Genomic DNA, 19,489 nt, shown 5'->3' with positions numbered 1-19,489 from the left:
GATGTCATCATTGTGAATCGAGTAGCCCATTGTGGCGGTGGGGTTATGGTATGGGCAGGCGTATGTTATGGACAACGAATGCAGGCGCATTTTATTGCTGCCACTTTGAATGCACAGAGATACAGTGATGAGATCCTGAGGGTCATTGCTGTGCCATTCATCCACATCCCATCGTCTCATGTTACAGCACGATAATGCAAGGCCCCATGGTGCAACGATCTGTCCACAATTCCTGGGAGATGAAAACCTCCCTTCTTGCATAGCCAGCATAAATGGAAAATTCCTTGTTCCATTAATTAAAGGGTTAAAACATCACTCCAGCATGTTTTTCTTTTATTGCAGCACTGGAGTGGTGCTTTTCATTAAAGGGAACCTGTCACCCCGTTTTTTGAAGATGAGCTAAAAATAGCGTTAAATAGGGGCAGAGCTGGGCGTTACATTAGTGTCTTTGTGTGCCTTTATTACCCACCTATGCTGCCGAAATACCTTTGTAAAGTCGCCGTTTTCTGCTGTCACTCACGCTGGTCTGGTCCTATGGGCATGGTGATAGCGCTGTTTCTCCCCCAGAATCCTGCTCATCATTACGTTGGTGGCATAGTGGTGTGCGCATGTCCAAAAGGCGAATCCACTGCCCAGGTGATGAAAAACAGTGCGATCTGCGCTATTCAGCCGTTTACCGGTGGGCGCGGCCATCTTTCCTGTGGCCGCGCGTGCGCAGATGGAGCGCTCTGCTGCCCGGGGCTTCAGGAAAATGGCCGCCGCGATCTCCATCTGCGCACGCGCGGAATCCCGCGGCCATTTTCCTGAAGCCCCGGGCAGCAGAGCGCTCCATCTGCGCACGCGCGGCCACAGGAAAGATGGCCGCGCCCACCGGTAAACGGCTGAATAGCGCAGATCGCGCTGTTTTTCATCACCTGGGCAGTGGATTCGCCTTTTGGACATGCGCACACCACTACGCCACCAACGTAATGATGAGCAGGATTCTGGGGGAGAAACAGCGCTGTCACCACGCCCGTAGGACCAGACCAGCGTGAGTGACAGCAGAAAACGGCGACTTTACAAAGGTATTTCGGCAGCATAGGTGGGTAATAAAGGCACACAAAAGACACTAATGTAACGCCCAGCTCTGCCCCTATTTAACGCTATTTTTAGCTCATCTTCAAAAAACGGGGTGACAGGTTCCCTTTAAAGTTTCCTGCCCCTAGTACTATACTTACACGCTGTTGTCTTGACCTTCTATCGCCGCCACTCCTGCTGATCTCCAGCAGTTTGTCATTTGCTGGAGCAAGCCGGAGGTCACTTTTCCATGAAAGTCTGTGAGAGCCTTGTTCTGGCTCGCATAGACTTACACAGAGCGCTCATGACCTTTACCGCTGACTTCTGTTCAGTCATAACTTTCGGTCACAAGATGGCGCTGTGGTACATGAGCGGCGCTGATAAAAGTTGAAGACGGTGGCGGATAAGTATTGTGACTATGGACAGGGACCTTTGATTAGTAGCACCACTACAGCACTGAAAAAAAAAAAATCTGCTGAAGTGGCGCTTTAAACAGGGAGTGAACGGTCGTCACTTTTATATCATTATCAATCCACATGATTTCACATCATATCATCACTCTAAAAGATTTCATAGAATACTTAAAATGCTTTCTTATACAGAGTTTGGCATGGCACAATGAGAAAACACCCACATGGGATAGAAACAAGCCCAATGTACCTTTTTGTGGTTGAAAACTCGTCTTAAGTGGTCCTCTTCAATAAATGGTAGCTGCAAAAAGGGCGATTTGAACTGTTGGAGGCCCTGGACGATCATCTGACAGAGCTTCATGCAGTTCTCCAGAGATGAAAGTGATGGTGGTCGGAGTTCCCGCTCTACAGAAAAAGCAGGAGAAATAGACCAATGATTGCATGTTTGCCAGCGATGAGAACTTTCAATATTTCACGATTACACGAAACTTGTTTTGTAGGAACCAATTTCAGAAAGGCAAGAAAAGTCTATATATGTCCCTTTATGGGTACATGCTACGAAAACAAATAAAAGACACGCACAAATACATTTAAACTGAACTACGTCAAGTGATCACCCATTTCTTGGAGTAAAGGATAATTTCCCAATTGGGTGTCCCAGCAGAAATAGAGTACAAGGGCTCTGAAAATAGCAATATTACAACACATGAACATAAGCAACTTTGTGTTATACCTTATCAGAGAGATCTGCTTCTTTCTCTGCCATGCCTGATCAGTCATTATCAACATTCTCAGCTCTGAGGTAAAATCTGTATTCAGTGAGTACATTACTGATACAACTCTATGTAGACGGGAGGAGGGAGGAGCTAAAGGCAGAGCTCCGCCTCCTCCACATATAATGTTATCAGTAGCAGCTTCCATCTCCTCTCAGTAATGGGAAAGTGTCGTCACTGAATACAGATTTTACCTCAGAGCTGAGACTGTTGATAATGTCTGATCAGTCCTGGCAGAGAAAGAAGCAGATCTCGCCGATAAGATATAATACAAAGTTGCTTATTTGCATGTGCACTATGGATTTATTAAATAAAAATTAAAACGACAGGGATTGCCCATTTTCTAGGCAACAGCCGCAACACATGCAGCAAAAACTACAGTGGGGAAAATAAGTATTTGATACATTGATGATTTAGAAAGTTGCAAGTTTCCCACCCATAAAAGAATGGAGAGGTGTGTAATTTTTATCAAAGGTACACTTCAACTGTGACAGACAAAATCTAAAAATAAAAAAACAGAAAATCACATTGTATCATTTTAAAATGATTACATTGCATTTTATTGCATGAAATAAGTATCTGATCACCTACCAACGAGCAATAATTCTAGTTCTCACAGAGCTGCCAGTTTTTCTCGTACTCTGCACTCATCACCTGTATTAATCACACCAGTTTAAACTCATTACCTGTATTAAAGATACCTGTCCTCACACGCAACCACACTCTAACCTCTCCACCACGGCCAAGACCAAAGACCTGTCTAAGGACACCAGGGATGAAACTGTAGACCTGCACAACTCTGGAATGGGCTACAGGACAATAGGTAAGCATCTTGGTGAGAAGGCAACAACTGGCACAATTATTAGAAAATGGAAAAAACACAAAATGACTGTCAATATTCCTTGGTCTGGGGCTCCATGCAAGATCTCGCTTTGTGGCATAAGGATGATTATGAGAGAGGTCAGGAATCAGCCCAGACCTATATGGAAGGACCTGTTCAATAACCAAAAGACCTGGAACCATAGTCTCAAACATTACCATTAGTAACACACTACGTTGTCATGGATAAAATCCTACAGGGCACACAAGGTCCCCAGGCTCACGCCAGCACAGGTCCAGCCCCGTTTGAAGTTCACCAATTACCAACAATCTAGATGTTCCAGAGGAGGCATGGGAGAAGGGGATGTGGTCAGATCAGACCAAATAGAACTTTTTGGTATCAACTCCACTCGCCGTATTTAGAGGAAGGAGGATGATGAGTACAACCCCAAGAACACCATTCCAACCGTGAAGTATGGTGGGGTGGGGGAAACATCATACTTTGGGGATGCTTTTCTGCAAAGGGGACAGAATAACTGCAACGTATGGGAGGGAGGATGGGGTCATGTACCATGAGATTTTGGCCAACAACCTCCTTCATTCATTAAGAGCATTAAAGATGGGTCATGGATGGGTCTTCCAGCATGACAATGACCCAAAACACACAGCCAGGGCAACTAAGGAGTGGCTCCGTAAGAAGCATTTCAAGGTCCTGAAGTGGACTAGCCAGTCTCCAGACCTGAACTAGACAGAAAATCTTTGGAGAAAGCTGACACTCAATTTTGCCTATCAACAGCCAGAAACCTGAAAGATCTGGAGAAGATCTGTATGGTGGAATGGGCCAAAATCCCTGCTGCAGTGTCTGCAAGCTTTGTCAAGAACTATGAGAAATGTCGGACCTCTGTAATTTCAAAGAAAGGCTTCTGTACCAAATATTAAAGGGGTTGTCCACTACTAGGACAACACCTTCTTAAATGTTCGGCCCGATAAAGAAAAAAAAAGCCTATACTCACCCACCGGGCTGGCGCCATTCCAGCGGTGTCGGCATTCGCGGTTCCGGGGAGGTGATGCGGTGGAATGAAACGTGACGCCTGGTGCCCAGTCAGCGCTGGCGTCAGTGTCTCCGACTTCGGACAAACTCAACATGAAGAGGAAGTCTGGGATGAGCTGCAGCCCTGGTTTCCTCTTCAGTTCATATGACGGCGGAGACAGTGACACCAGCGCTGACTGGGCAACGGCGTTACGTATCACAACAACCTTATCACAGCCCCGGGGAAAGGGAGTGCCAACACCGCGGAAACGACACTGGCACGGGAGGAGAGTTTAGGCTTTTTAATCGGGGCTGAACATTTAGTTTATGAAGAGGTTGTTCTAGTACTGGACAACCCCTTTAAGTTCTATTTTTCTATTGTATCAAGTACTTATTTCATTCAATAAAATGCAAATTAATTATGTAAAAATCATACAATGTGATGTTCTGGTTTTTATTTTTAGATTCTGTCTCTCACAGTTGAAGTGTACCTATGATAAAAATTACACACCTCTCCATTATTTGGAGGTGGAAAAACTTGCAAAATTGGCATTTTATCAAATACTTATTTTCCCCACTGTATGTGCAGCTGAGAAAAAAAAAGCCACTGGTGCCAAGCTCATTTTTCACTGACAATAGAGGAAACAAAGGCTTTAATCCGGCACAACCATTGTGGTAAAATATGTGGATACTTTAGTCTTGGACTATAGCAAGATGCGCTGCTTTTACCAGAAAATACTAAGGAGTCACTGTCAAAGATTTTTTTTTCTTTTAAATAATGTAAAAAAAAATAAATTTTTAGGCAAAAAGAAAAGTCATCAATAGAAATCTATGAAAAACAATCCATGTGCATTTACCTTCCCGACTACGGGCCATGATTATAAGCTGGCATATGACATTAACCATTTCTTGTAGCAAAGCTGGGCATTTCTTTAGAATAAACTGCTGATCTAAGAAAAGAAAACCAACAAAAATGAGTAATCCTATGTAAATACAACAACAACAAAAAAAGTCTTGGGTAATCTTATTTTTTTTACCTTCTTTTAGATTCTCAGGAACCTGCATACGTGACAAGTGAGCGAGTAGAAGGACCCTGGATTTTAAACTGTATGGACAGGTTAGCGGAGGTTCGTTCTTCTTAAGATTGATGCCACCAATTTCTCTTATCAACTAAGGGCAGAAAAGATGAGACCAAATACATCCTTATCACAAAGGAGAACTTTCCATATACCATATACCAGAGTCCTAATGCCAGAATTACAAATATAGATTACCTGAGGAATCAGTACATTATCTGCAGGTCTGCTTGAGGCATCTTTATTATACTGTGGGTCAAACTCCGATGCTCCGGCTAAGACCATAATGAGACCTAAAAAAACAGATTCACAGGAATAACCAAAGACCCTGGATACAAGAATGGAGTGCAAGGAAAGGAGGAAGACAAGAATAGTGATGGCCAGTCAATGGATCGCATGTGGGCATGTGAATTGAAAATAAAAAAAACTTTGTGACTTATTTTCATTACCCAAGAATAAAAATAAGGGATCCACAATGTCTTTATTGACCCACTGCCGTGTGCAAAAAATCTAGGAGGCTGTTTACTGCTCTGACATTTTTTAGTTAGAAATGTTTTGGTCTAACACCAAGTTAGGCTGGTTTCACACTTGCGTTTTGATCTGCATGCGTTTTTGAAAAAACGCATGTGGTGAAAAAACGCATGTAATCGCGGCAAAACGCCGCGTTTTTTAGACGCATGCGTTTTTTTTTCCCCATGAAAAAATCAACTAGAAAATCCACTAATAGTAGAATTAGCTAGGGTTAGGGTTAGCTTTTTATTAGAAGAATGTCCTGGTCACCCTAACCCTAACCCTACCCCTAAACGTAACTGAAATACGTGGCACTGAAATACGTGGCACTGAAATACGTGGCACTGAAATACGTGATACGTGGCACTGAAATACGTGGCACTGAAATACGTGGTACGTGGCACTGAATACGTGGTACGTGGCACTGAATACGTGATACGTGGCACTGAATACGTGATACGTGGCACTGAAATACGTGGCACTGAAATACGTGGTACGTGGCACTGAAATACGTGGTACGTGGCACTGAATACGTGGTACGTGGCACTGAATACGTGGTACGTGGCACTGAAATACGTGGCACTCAATACGTGATACGTGGCACTGAAATACGTGGCACTGAAATACGTGGTACGTGGCACTGAATACGAGGTACGTGGCACTGAAATACGTGGTACGTGGCACTGAATATGTGGTACGTGGCACTGAATACGTGGTACGTGGCACTGAAATACTTGGCACTGAAATACGTGGCACTGAAATAAGTGATACGTGGCACTTAAATACGTGGCACTATGACTGTCAGAAAATGTTCATTAAACGGTTAGGGGTGAGGTTAGGGGTAGAGTTAGGGTATGTTTCCACTGTCAGGATGGCCGGCGGTATCGCCGCAGCGGCGAAGCCGCTCGGCGCTAAGCCCCGCCCCCTTTCTGGGACGCGATCATGCCGGATGTGTTAACTCTTCACATCCGGGATGATCGCTCTCTCCCATAGCGCCCTGTGATATGCCTTGCGTCCCCGCAAGGTGAACGGACATGCTGCGATCTGAAAAGACGCGCAGCATGTCCGTAGTCGCAGGGCCGCCACGTGCGGGTTTCCACGCATAGTGGAGACGGGATTTCATAAAATCCCCTCCACTATGCTGGAACATCTGGACGCTGCTTGTTTGACGCTGCAGCTCTGCGCAGCGTCAAAAAAGCAGCGTTTCCTGACCGTGGAAACATACCCTTAGGGTTAGGGTTTGGATCCCTTTATCACCTTGATGGTGGTGGGTGGCTTTTCAGTCTGTTTTCTGGGTTTTTTCTATAAAAACGCATGCGTTTTTAACGCAAACAAACGCATGTGCTTAAAAACGCATGCGTTTACATAGACAGCAATGCATTTTTTTGCCGCGAAAAAACGCATGCGTTTTTTCGCGGCAAAAAAAACGCGCAAAAAAATACTACAGGTTGCATTTTTGAAAAAGAACGCATGCAGAAAAAAAACGCATGCGTTTGAAAACGCGACCAAACGCAAACAAAAAAACGCATGCGTTTTCAATGTTAAATATAGGGGGAAAAAACGCATGCGTTTTTTGTGCAAAAAACGCTGCAGACAAAAACGCAAGTGTGAAACCAGCCTTAGAGTCCCTTTTTTTAACTTGCTTATAAAGGGCCAATAATTCCACAGCGGTTTACAGACATCATCACTGTCCCCATTGGGGCTCGCAATCTAAACTCCGAATTAGGCTACTTTCACACACAGCATATTTGCTGCGTATTTTTACGCGCGCGTATTTTGCTGCTGCTTTACCTGCGTTTTTTTACGCAGGCAAAAAACGCAGCTGCTTTCACACACTGCGTTTTTTGCTGCGTTTTTTGCAGCTGCGTTTTTTTCAGCATTGTGTACTGAAAATAAAGTTTGTTTGAAAAAAAAAAAAGGGGGAAAAAAAAAAGAGTAATTGAGGTCATTTCCTGTCTTTATGACTCGGAATACAATACACACTGGAGTTAACATCATGTCGATTCTGCCAGCTGCAATGGCCTTGAGCCAAAGACGCCTCAGCAAGCGGAACAGACATCAGCTGGGGTTTACTAACCCCACTGTCACTAACCCCAGGTTACTAGGGCAGGCGTCAGTCAGACGCCCCCCTCGTAACCCTGTACGGTAAGGTTATGTTCACACGATCCTGATTTCAATCCTTTTTTTTCAGGACAAAAACCGCAGCTCTTGGCAGAAAACGCAGGTGCGTTTTTGGTGCGTTTTTGATGCGGTTTTTAGTGCGGTTTTTTATGCAGTTTTCTCTGCAGATTGTCTGTGTTTGACACAAATAAAGCTTTAACTGCAGTGGGGGAAAAAAAAAAAAGAAATGATGTCATTTCCTTGTCCAACCCTTTTCTTCTTCCATCCTCCATTTTGGGACTAAACACCAAAATGAGTGGACGTGTTTTGAATGACAGCGCTCCGCAGAGTGCTGAGCGTAGGCCAGATCACAGCCCGCGGATCCAGCTCTATCCAGCTATTTAAGTCTACGTTCACATTTGCGGTCTGCGCCGCAGCGTCGGGCGCTGCATGCGTCATGCGCCCCTATATTTAACATGGGGGCGCATGGACATGCGTCGCACTTGCGTTTTGCGCCGCATGCGTCACTGCAGCGCACGCATCCGGCCGCAGAGGACGCAGCAAGTTGCATTTTTGCTGCGTCCAAAATCAATCAAAAAAAGGACACATGCGGCGCACAACGCAAATGTGAACATAGCCTAAGTGCCACGTATTTAAGTGCCACGTATTTCAGTGCCACGTATTTCAGTGCCACGTATTTCAGTGCCACGTATTTCAGTGCCACGTGCCACGTATTTCAGTGCCACGTGCCACATATTTAAGTGCCACGTATCACGTATTTCAGTGCCACGTATCAAAGTGCCACGTGCCACGTATCAAAGTGCCACATATTTCAGTGCCACGTGCCACGTATCAAAGTGCCACGCGCCACGTATCAAAGTGCCACGCGCCACATATTTCAGTGCCACGTGCCACGTATTTAAGTGACACGTGCCACGTATCTAAGTGACACGTGCCACGTATCAAAGTGCCACATATTTCAGTGCCACGTATCAAAGTGCCACGTGCCACATATTTCAGTGCCACGTGCCACGTATTTCAGTGCCACGTATCACGTATTTCAGTGCCACGTATTTCAGTGCCACGTATCACGTATTTCAGTGCCACGTATCACGTATTTCAGTGCCACGTATCAAAGTGCCACGTGCCACATATTTCAGTGCCACGTGCCACGTATCAAAGTGCCACATGCCACGTATCAAAGTGCCACGTGCCACATATTTCAGTGCCACGTATTTAAGTGACACGTGCCACGTATCAAAGTGCCACATATTTCAGTGCCACGTATTTAAGTGCCACGTGCCACGTATCAAAGTGCCACGTGCCACATATTTCAGTGCCACGTGCCACGTATTTAAGTGACACGTGCCACGTATCAAAGTGCCACGTATCACGTATTTCAGTGCCACGTATTTAAGTGCCACGTATCACGTATAAGTGCCACGTGTCACGTATTTAATTGCCACATATTTAAGTGCCACGTATCAAGATTTTCCATGGAGAACAGACACATCCAGAGATATGTCTGCTCTCCACGGCTGCAGCAACACACTGACAGGAGCCATAGTTCCTGTCGGTGTGTCACTGCGCATGCGCGAGCGAGTTTACCGGCGGTCATTGACCCCGGCACTCTCGCTTAACGGCAGTGCTGCGTGGGAAAGTTCAACGCAGCTGTACTGCTGTTAACCGAGACGCCGGAGCCATTGAACTCCGGAACAGTACGCGATACACTGCTAGGAGCTTCGCTCCTGGCAGTGTATCGCCGGAGAGCAGCCGATCGGCGTGGGACACTCGTTTTATGGATTCTGCGGACAGGGAGTATGAATTTGGTTTATTATTTTTGGATTTTTTCCTGGAGGATCGAGGGCTTCGCCTACAAGTGTGCTGTTGGTGAGTATATACTCTGTGTTATGTGTTGTATGTACTGTGTGTCATGTATGTGTATTGTGTGTAGGTGTTTTGTGTAACTTTACAATTGTGCTAAGTCGCCGGACACAGGGACAACTCTCCCATCCTAATACCGGATGGGAGTAGTAGTCCCATACGGCGACTTAGCACAATGGTGGCACTAGCGTCGCATGGGGACACGCACACACACACACACACACACACACACACACACACACACACACACACACACACACGCGCGCGCACACACACATACTAAATCGATCAGCAGCCACACGTTTAAGGACTCCATGCTGCTTCACTGGGGGGCGGGGGCTTCCCTCTTCCTGTCTGACGTCACGTCCGGTCCTGGGTGTCAACCCCTCCGTACAAAGACGCTGACACCCAGGACAAAGGCGCTGTGTGTGGAAGGTAATATGGGGCCCTAGGGGGATACGCAGACACGCCGCTGCGTAAAGAATTGACATGTCAATTCTTTTTACGCCGGCGTGTTTGCAGACAAAAGCGCCGCGTTTTTTTGTGGTGTGTCTGAACGGCAAAGTGAATTTCTCATTCACTTTGCCGGCAGACGAAAATGACATTGCGCATTTTTGAAAAGCGCCCGCAAAATAGCGCTCAAAAATGCGCTATGTCTGAAAGTAGCCTTAGTATGTCTTCGGAGTGTGGGAGGAAACAGGAGAACCCAGAGGAAACCCACACAAACACGGGGAGAACACAGGACCTCAGCGCTGCAAAGCAACAGTGCTAACCACAGACACCGTACTGCCCCAACATTAAAACCTAATGCTGCTGCTAATCAGGGCTGTGGAGTCAGAGTTGTGGAGTCGGAGTCCATTTTGGTGGAGTCGGAGTCATGGAAATTGAGGAGTCAGAGTCAGAGGTTTGGCTTACCGACTCCACAGCCCTGCTGCTAATTAATGGAAATCCTTATAGATATTCACAATTCAAAGTGAAGCTTTCTCTTTGCAGTAATTGCTATAGACTTCAATGGAAAGTAATGCCACCCCTACATCCTGTGCAATGGTGAAATCGCAATTGATTCCAATTGAAAAAGCTGCCACCAACAGTCATGTTGAATAAGGCCCCTTTCACACATCAGTTTTTTGCCATCAGTCGCAATCCGTCGAATTTTGAAACAAAAGGATCCAGCGAATGATGCCACCAGATCGTTTTTTTTTCTCATAGACTTGTATTAGTGATGGATTGCGACGGATGTATTGTAAAAAATAATCTACAATATAAGCAAGTACGCAGCGCCTTCATTTTAAGCATGCAGAGAAAATTTTCTGACCGAGATAAAATGGCAGCTGTCTGAAGTTGCACAAACACATTTTCTATTTTGACAGTTTTTTTTTTGTTTTTTTTTAAAACAGATATACTCACGCTTCATGTCCATGTTCCGTGTCTTATATACAAAATATGTGTAGATCTGTGTAGTGCGTATAAGGATCTGGTCTCCACTATATCGAATTGATTTATACCACCAGGAACCCTAAAACAGTTCAATGCAAAGTCATATGGTTATCAAGGTACAGAGTACTACGCACTGTATTCCAGAACATATCACAAATAATTTAGAGGCGACATTTATTGTTACTGTGCAGAAACTGTATAATGGTGCCCCTGACACATTGTGTCCTCTGCCCCACCACATAGAGGTTCATTAGCTGCAGGATGCACAGGCGGTTGCCACTGATCTCACAGGAGGCAGGATAAATGAACATTCCACAATGATGACAAATGGTGGGGTCTTTTGTACGCTGCTGATCTGAATGACATTACTCCACTACTTTGACATTGATGACCTATTCTTAGGATAGGTCATCAATGTCTGAAGAGCAAGGGTCAAACACCCGGCACGCCCCGCCAATCCACTGTTATCAGTATCGGCAGCGGCTGAGCGGCTCCGTTGTCTAGTAGCGAACGTGGCTTGTTACTGCAAATCCAACTCCTATTCAAATCAGTAAGAGGCGAATGTGCAGCAAGAAGCCCCAGCCACTACAAGTAGCTCAACAAGTGGAGCACTTCTGGCCAACAGCCACCGATAGCAGCTGATCGTCAGGGGTGCTGGGTGTTGGGCCATCGATGTAAAAGTGGTGAATAACCTCTATTGCCTGTGCCTTTAATCCAAGTATGATTGAGCTTTGAGCTCACCTCAGCAAATTACACCAGTGCAGTACAAGGAGTTCAGTATCCAGACATGTATGCTATTTTTTCAGCTTATGTCACATACAGTGACCGCCAACTTTTGTCCCAAGCCTGTCCAACTACTTAACCCCTTTACCCCCAAGGGTGGTTTGCACGTTAATGACCAGGCCACTTTTTACAATTCTGACCACTGTCCCTTTATGAGGTTATAACTCTGGAACGCTTCAACGGATTCTGACAATGTTTTCTCGTAACATATTGTACTTCATGATAGTGGTAAAATTTCTTTGATATTACCTGCGTTTGTGAAAAAAACGGAAATTTGGCAAAAATTTTGAAAATTTCGCAATTTTCCAACTTTGAATTTTTATGCCCTTAACCCCTTCCCGACATGTGACGGAATAGTACGTCACATGTCGGGACCCCCGCTTTGATGTGCGCTCCGGCGGTGAGCGCACATCAAAGTCGCGACATGTCAGCTGTTTTTTACAGCTGACATGTGCGCGCAATAGCGGCGGGTGAAATCGCGATCACCCGCCGCTATTAACTAGTTAAATGCCGCTGTCAAACGCAGACAGCGGCATTTAACTACCGCATCCGGCCGTGCGGCCGGATATGAGCGCATCGCCGACCCCCGTCACATGATCGGGGGTCGGCGATGCTCCTCCATTGTAACCATAGAGGTCCTTGAGACCTCTATGGTTACTGATTGCCGGTGGCTATGAGCGCCCCCCTGTGGTCGGCGCTCACAGCACACCTGCATTTTAGCTACATAACAGCGATCTGATGATCGCTGTTATGTAGCAGAGCCGATCGGGCTGTGCCTGCTTCTAGCCTCCCATGGAGGCTATAGAAGCATGGCAAAAGTAAAAAAAAAAAGTTTTTAAAAATGTGAAAAAAATAAAAAAAATATAAAAGTTTAAATCACCCCCCTTTCGCCCCAATCAAAATAAATCAATAAAAAAAAACCCCAACCTACACATATTTGGTATCGCCGCGTTCAGAATCGCCCGATCTATCAATAAAAAAAAAAGCATTAACCTGATCGCTAAATGGCGTAATGAGAAAAAAATTCGAAACGCCAGATTTACGTTTTTTTGGTCGCCACGACATTGCATTAAAATGCAATAACGGGCGATCAAAAGAACGTATCTACACCAAAATGCTATCATTAAAAACGCCAGCTCGGCACGCAAAAAATAAGCCCTCACCTGACCCCAGATCACGAAAAATGGAGACGCTACGAGTATCGGAAAATGGCGCAATTTTGTTTTGTTTTGTTTTTTGCAAAGTTTGGAATTTTTTTTCACCACTTAGGTGAAAAATAACCTAGTCATGTTAGGTGTCTATGAACTCGTAGTGACCTGGAGAATCATAATGGCAAGTCAGTTTTAGCATTTAGTGAACCTAGCAAAATAGGCAAGCAAAAAACAAGTGTGGGATTGCACTTTTTTTGCAATTTCACTGCACTTGGAATTTTTTTCCCGTTTTCTAATACACGACATGGTAAAACCAATGATGTCGTTCAAAAGTACAACTCGTCCCGCAAAAAATAAGCCCTCACATGGCCAAATTGACGAAAAAATAAAAAAGTTATGGCTCTGGGAAGGAGGGGAGCGAAAAGCTCCGGGGGTGAAGGGGTTAAATCACAGAGATATGTCACACAAAATACTTAAGTAACATTTCCCACATGTCTACTTTACATCAGCACAATTTTGGAACCCCAATTGTTTTTTTTAGGGAGTTAAGGGTTAAAAGTTGACCAGCAATTTCTCATTTTTACAACACCAATTATTTTTAGGGACCAAATCTCATTTGAAGTCATTTTGAGGGGTCTATATGATAGAAAATAACCAAGTGTGACACCAATCTAAAAACTGCACCCCTCAAGGTGCTCAAAACCACATTCAAGAAGTTTATTAACCCTTCTGGTGTTTCACAGGAATTTTTGGAATGTTTAAATAAAAATTAACATTTAACTTTTTTTTCACAATAAAATTTACTTCAGCTCCAATTTATTTTAGGCCTCTTTCACACTTCAGTCTTTTGGCGTCAGTCTGAAACCACCATTTTTCTCAAATAGCGGATCCGCCTTTTTTTTTTTTTGCGGATCCGCTATTTTCTTATAGACATACATTAGAGATGGATTGTGGCGGATGGTCGTCCGTTCCATCCACCATGCGACAGATCCATCGAAATTTGGCGGACGTTGTCTAGACATTGACGGCCATTGTAACGTTTTTTGTCTGCGCCTAATTGACGGTTCGCGACGGATCTGTCGCGACCGCCATTTCATAGAATGGGTGCCCATGGGCGACGGATCCATCACAAACTGTCATTTGGCGGATCCGTCGCCACAATCCGCTTTTTTCAATTGAGCATGCTCCAAAAAGTAGATACTTTGCCCAGACAACCCCAAAACTATATAAACAGGACAGGTGGGCCTCATTCCTCAATGTGCCATCAAGAGAGAACAAAGAGACCCTGCCAGCAAGACAGACAGACAGACCCTGCCAGCAAGACAGACAGACAGACCCTGCCAGCAAGACAGACAGACAGACCCTGCCAGCAAGACAGACAGACCCTGCCAGCAAGACAGACAGACAGACCCTGCCAGCAAGACAGACAGACCCTGCCAGCAAGACAGACAGACCCTGCCAGCAAGACAGACAGACCCTGCCAGCAAGACAGACAGACCCTGCCAGCAAGACAGACAGACCCTGCCAGCAAGACAGACAGACCCTGCCAGCAAGACAGACAGACCCTGCCAGCAAGACAGACAGACCCTGCCAGCAAGACAGACAGACCCTGCCAGCAAGACAGACAGACCCTGCCAGCAAGACAGACAGACCCTGCCAGCAAGACAGACAGACCCTGCCAGCAAGACAGACAGACCCTGCCAGCAAGACAGACAGACCCTGCCAGCAAGACAGACAGACCCTGCCAGCAAGACAGACAGACCCTGCCAGCAAGACAGACAGACCCTGCCAGCAAGACAGACAGACCCTGCCAGCAAGACAGACAGACCCTGCCAGCAAGACAGACAGACCCTGCCAGCAAGACAGACAGACCCTGCCAGCAAGACAGACAGACCCTGCCAGCAAGACAGACAGACCCTGCCAGCAAGACAGACAGACCCTGCCAGCAAGACAGACAGACCCTGCCAGCAAGACAGACAGACCCTGCCAGCAAGACAGACAGACCCTGCCAGCAAGACAGACAGACCCTGCCAGCAAGACAGACAGACCCTGCCAGCAAGACAGACAGACCCTGCCAGCAAGACAGACAGACCCTGCCAGCAAGACAGACAGACCCTGCCAGCAAGACAGACAGACCCTGCCAGCAAGACAGACAGACCCTGCCAGCAAGACAGACAGACCCTGCCAGCAAGACAGATCCTGCCAGCAGCCAGCAAGACCCTGCCAGAGACTGCCATGTGAGTACTGCCATCCAGCATGAGTTCTGTGTGTGTGTGTGTGTGTGTGTGTGTGTGTGTGTGTGTGTGTCCGCCTTGCATGTTTTTATTTTTCATACTGTGCTGGTATTTTGAATGGCTGTGCTGTGACGTGTGTGATGTGTGTGTTCTGCATTTTTGTTATTTTTCATACATTAACATACTGTACTGGTATTTAAAATAAAGAGCAGTGTAGCTCCTACTTTCCAAAAAAAAAAAAAAAAAAATTTGTAATAATTCCACAAAACTGTCCGTAGTATGATTTCAAGATAAATTTAGTGTTTGAGGTTCTATATACAATTGCGGAATGCAAACCTTTGGTATAGAAAATGTTATCTGGTTTTAGAAAATAGTAACTGTAGGGTAACCATAATTAACATTTTTGGGTATTGGTATTTTAACCCCTTTCTGCCATTGGACTTACTATTCCGTCCATGTGGGGTGGGCCCTACTTCCCAAGGACGGAATAGTACGTCCAGCACGATCGGCCGCGCTCACGGGGGGAGCGCGGCCGATCACGGCACATTAACCCCCGGCACACCGCGATCAAACATGATCGCGGTGTGCCGGCGGTACAGGGAAGCATCGCGCAGGGAGGGGGCTCCCTGCGGGCTTCCCTGAGACCCCCGGAGCAACGCCATGTGATCACGTTGCTGCAAGGGTCTCTTACCTCCTATCCCTGCAAGCCCCGGATCCAAAATGGCCGCGGGGCTGCATCCGGGTCCTGCAGGGATTACTTCCGGGTGCAGACCAGGCTCTGGTAAGCCTGCTGCGCTGTAACTCAGATCGGTGATCTGACAGAGTGCTGTGCAAACTGTCAGATCAGCGATCTGTGATGTCCCCCCCCTGGGACAAAGTGAAAAAGTAAAAAAAAAAATTTTCCACATGTGTAAAAAAAAATAAAAAAAAATTCCTAAATAAAAAAAAAAAATTATTCCCATAAATACATTTCTTTATCTAAATAAAAAAAAAACATCAAACAATAAAAGTACACATATTTAGTATCGCCGCGTCCGTAACGACCCCACCTATAAAACTATATCACTAGTTAACCCCTTCAGTGAACACCGTAAAAAAAAAAAAACGAGGCAAAAAACAACACTTTATTCTCATACCGCCAAACAAAAGGAATAGCACGCGATCAAAAAGACGGATATAAATAACCATGGTACCGCTGAAAACGTCATCTTGTCCCGCAAAAAACGAGCCGCCATACAGCATCATCAGCGAAAAAATTAAAAAGTTATAGTCCTCAGAATAAAGCGATGCCAAAATAATTATTTTTTCTATAAAATAGTTTTTATCGTATAAAAGCGCCAAAACATTAAAAAATGATATAAATGAGGTATCGCTGTAATCGTACTGACCCGAAGAATAAAACTGCCTTATCAATTTTACCAAACGCGGAACGGTATAAACGCCTCCCCCAAAAGAAATTCATGAATAGCTGTTTTTTGGTCATTCTGCCTCACAAAAATCAGAATAAAAAGCGATCAAAAAAATCTCCCGTGCCCGAACATGTTACCAATAAAAACATCAATTCGTCCCGCAAAAAACAAGACCTCACATGACTCTGTGGACCAAAATATGGAAAAATTATAAGTCTCAAAATGTGGTAACGCAAAAAATATTTTTTGCAATAAAAAGCGTCTTTCAGTGTGTGACGGCTGCTAATCATAAAAATCCACTAAAAAAAATGCTATAAAAGTAAATCAAACCCCCCTTCATCACCCGCTTAGTTAGGGAAAAATTAAAAAAAATTTAAAAAATGTATTTATTTCCATTTTCCCATTAGGGTTAAGGCTAGGGTTGGGGCTAGGGTTAAGGCTACATTTAGGGTTGGGGCTAAAGTTAGGGTTAGGGTTGGGGCTAAAGTTAGGGTTTGGATTACATTTACGGTTGGGAATAGGGTTGGGATTAGGGTTAGGGGTGTGTCTGGGTTAGAGGTGTGGTTAGGGTTACCGTCGGGATTAGGGTTAGGGGTGTGTTTGGATTAGGGTTTCAGTTATAATTGGGGGGTTTCCACTGTTTAGGCACATCAGGGGCTCTCCAAACGCGACATGGAGTCCGATCTCAATTCCAGCCAATTCTGCGTTGAAAAAGTAAAACAGTGCTCCTTCCCTTCCGAGCTCTCCCGTGCGCACAAACAGGGGTTTACTCCAACATATGGGGTATCAGCGTACTCGGAACACATTGGAGAACAACTTTTGGGGTCCAATTTCTCCTGTAACCCTTGGGAAAATACAAAACTAGGGGCTAAAAAATAATTTTTGTAGAAAAAAAATAAAAATTTATTTGCATGGCTCTGCGTTATAAACTGTAGTGAAACACTTGGGGGTGCAAAGCTCTCACAACACATCTAGATGAGTTCCTTAGGGGGTCTACTTTCCAAAATGGTGTCACTTGTGGGTTTTTTTACTGTTTAGGTACATTAGGGGGTCTGCAAACGCAATGTGACGCCTGCAGACCATTCCATCTAAGTCTGCATTCCAAATGGCGCTCCATCCCTTCCGAGCCCTCCCATGCGCCCAAACGGTGGTTCCCCCCACATATGGGGTATCAGCGCACTCAGGACAAATTGGACAACAACTTTTGGGGTCCAATTTCAACTGTTACCCTCGGGAAAATACAAAACTGGGGGCTAAAAAATAATATTTGTGGGCAAAAATTTTTGTTTTATTTTTACGGCTCTGCACTATAAACTTCTGTGAAGCACTTGGTGGGTCAAAGTGCTCACCACACCTCTAGATAAGTTCCTTAGGGGGTCTACTTTCCAAAATGGTGTCACTTGTGGGGGGTTGCAATGTTTAGGCACATCAGTGGCTCTCCAGACGCAACATGGCGTCCCATCTCAATTCCTGTCAATTTTGCATTGAAAGGTCAAACGGCGCTCCTTCCCTTCCGAGCTCTCCCATGCGCCCAAACAGTGGTTTACCCCCACATATAGGATATCAGCGTACTCAGGACAAATTGTACAACAACTTTTGGGGTCCAATTTCTTCTCTTACCCTTGGTAAAATAAAACAAATTGGAGCTGAAGTAAATTTTGTGTGGAAAAAAGTTAAATGTTCATTTTTATTTAAACGCTCCAAAAATTCCTGTGAAACACCTGAAGGGTTAATAAACTTCTTGAATGTGGTTTTGAGCACCTTGAGGGGAGCAGTTTTTAGAATGGTGTCACACTTGGGTATTTTCTATCATATAGACCCCTCAAAATGACTTCAAATGAGATGTGGTCCCTAAAAAAAAATGGTGTTGTAAAAATGAGAAATTGCTGGTCAACTTTTAACCCTTACAACTCCCTAACAAAAAAAAAAATTTGGCTCCAAAATTGTGCTGATGTAAAGTAGACATGTGGGAAATGTTACTTATTAAGTATTTTGTGTGACATATCACGGTGATTTAATTGCATAAAAATTAAAAGTTGGAAAATTGCGAAATTTTCAAAATTTTCCGTTTTTTTCACAAATAAACGCAGGTAATATCAAATAAATTTTACCACTATCATGAAGTACAATATGTCACGAGAAAATGTCAGAATCACCAGGATCCGTTGAAGCGTTCCAGAGTTATAACCTCCTAAAGGGACAGTGGTCAGAATTGTAAAAATTGGCCTGGTCATTAACGTGCAAACCACCCTTGGGGGTGAAGGGGTTAACTTTGAATGAGGGAAATTTTTTATAAGGTTGAAACTGTGTCTGGAGGAGGGGGTGGGGTAGGTTTACCAACATGCGCATGGCACATATCAAGTTTGAATTAGTTTTGGTGTTGCTTTCAAGGAATTTTTTGGGGAAACAGGAGGTGGAGGGTTTTGCAGCTTGCGTATCAAGCATATCAAGTTTGAAGGTAACAGTTAACACTTTTTTTTTTTGGTGTAATAATTTTTTTGGAGGGAATCAAAATGTATGTTGGCATACCAATACATAATCATTCTAATTAAAACCGTGTTTAAATTGGAAGATTCTTAGAGGGACCAAGCAAGGGACACAAGAGAAACATAGCAAGGACCCAAGACAGACGCAGCCAGGCCCCCCAAGTTTGGAAAACAGATGTAAGTATAAAGTCCCGAAAGCTGTATCTATCCTTTTGTATAGTAGCTTAGAACTCTCTTTATACTTGCAGATTCTTAGGGACACAAGAGAAACGCAGCAAGGACCCAAGACAGACGCTGGAAAACAGGACCATAATGTCTTCTTCTGGGAGCC

The 19,489-nt window shown here is 44.7% G+C and overlaps 1 protein-coding gene across 1 annotated transcript in view; it reads right to left on the bottom strand.

The window, feature by feature from the left end:
- SEC63 (SEC63 protein translocation regulator) overlaps positions 1–19,489 on the bottom strand; it is a 110,551-nt gene that overhangs the window by 32,385 nt on the left and 58,677 nt on the right. The window contains exons 8-12 of the mRNA XM_077289605.1: positions 11,066–11,174; positions 5,363–5,457; positions 5,126–5,258; positions 4,946–5,038; positions 1,717–1,871 (exon numbers count right to left, since the gene is read on the bottom strand). Of these exons, the coding sequence (XP_077145720.1) occupies positions 1,717–1,871; positions 4,946–5,038; positions 5,126–5,258; positions 5,363–5,457; positions 11,066–11,174 (585 nt within the window). The remainder of the gene's footprint in view (positions 1–1,716; positions 1,872–4,945; positions 5,039–5,125; positions 5,259–5,362; positions 5,458–11,065; positions 11,175–19,489) is intronic.

This window comes from Ranitomeya variabilis, chromosome 2 (genome assembly GCF_051348905.1).
Source record: "Ranitomeya variabilis isolate aRanVar5 chromosome 2, aRanVar5.hap1, whole genome shotgun sequence".
Lineage (NCBI taxonomy): Eukaryota > Metazoa > Chordata > Amphibia > Anura > Dendrobatidae > Ranitomeya > Ranitomeya variabilis.
The sequence above is the reverse complement of the archived record's forward strand: the minus strand, read 5'-3'. Positions and strand labels throughout refer to the sequence as shown.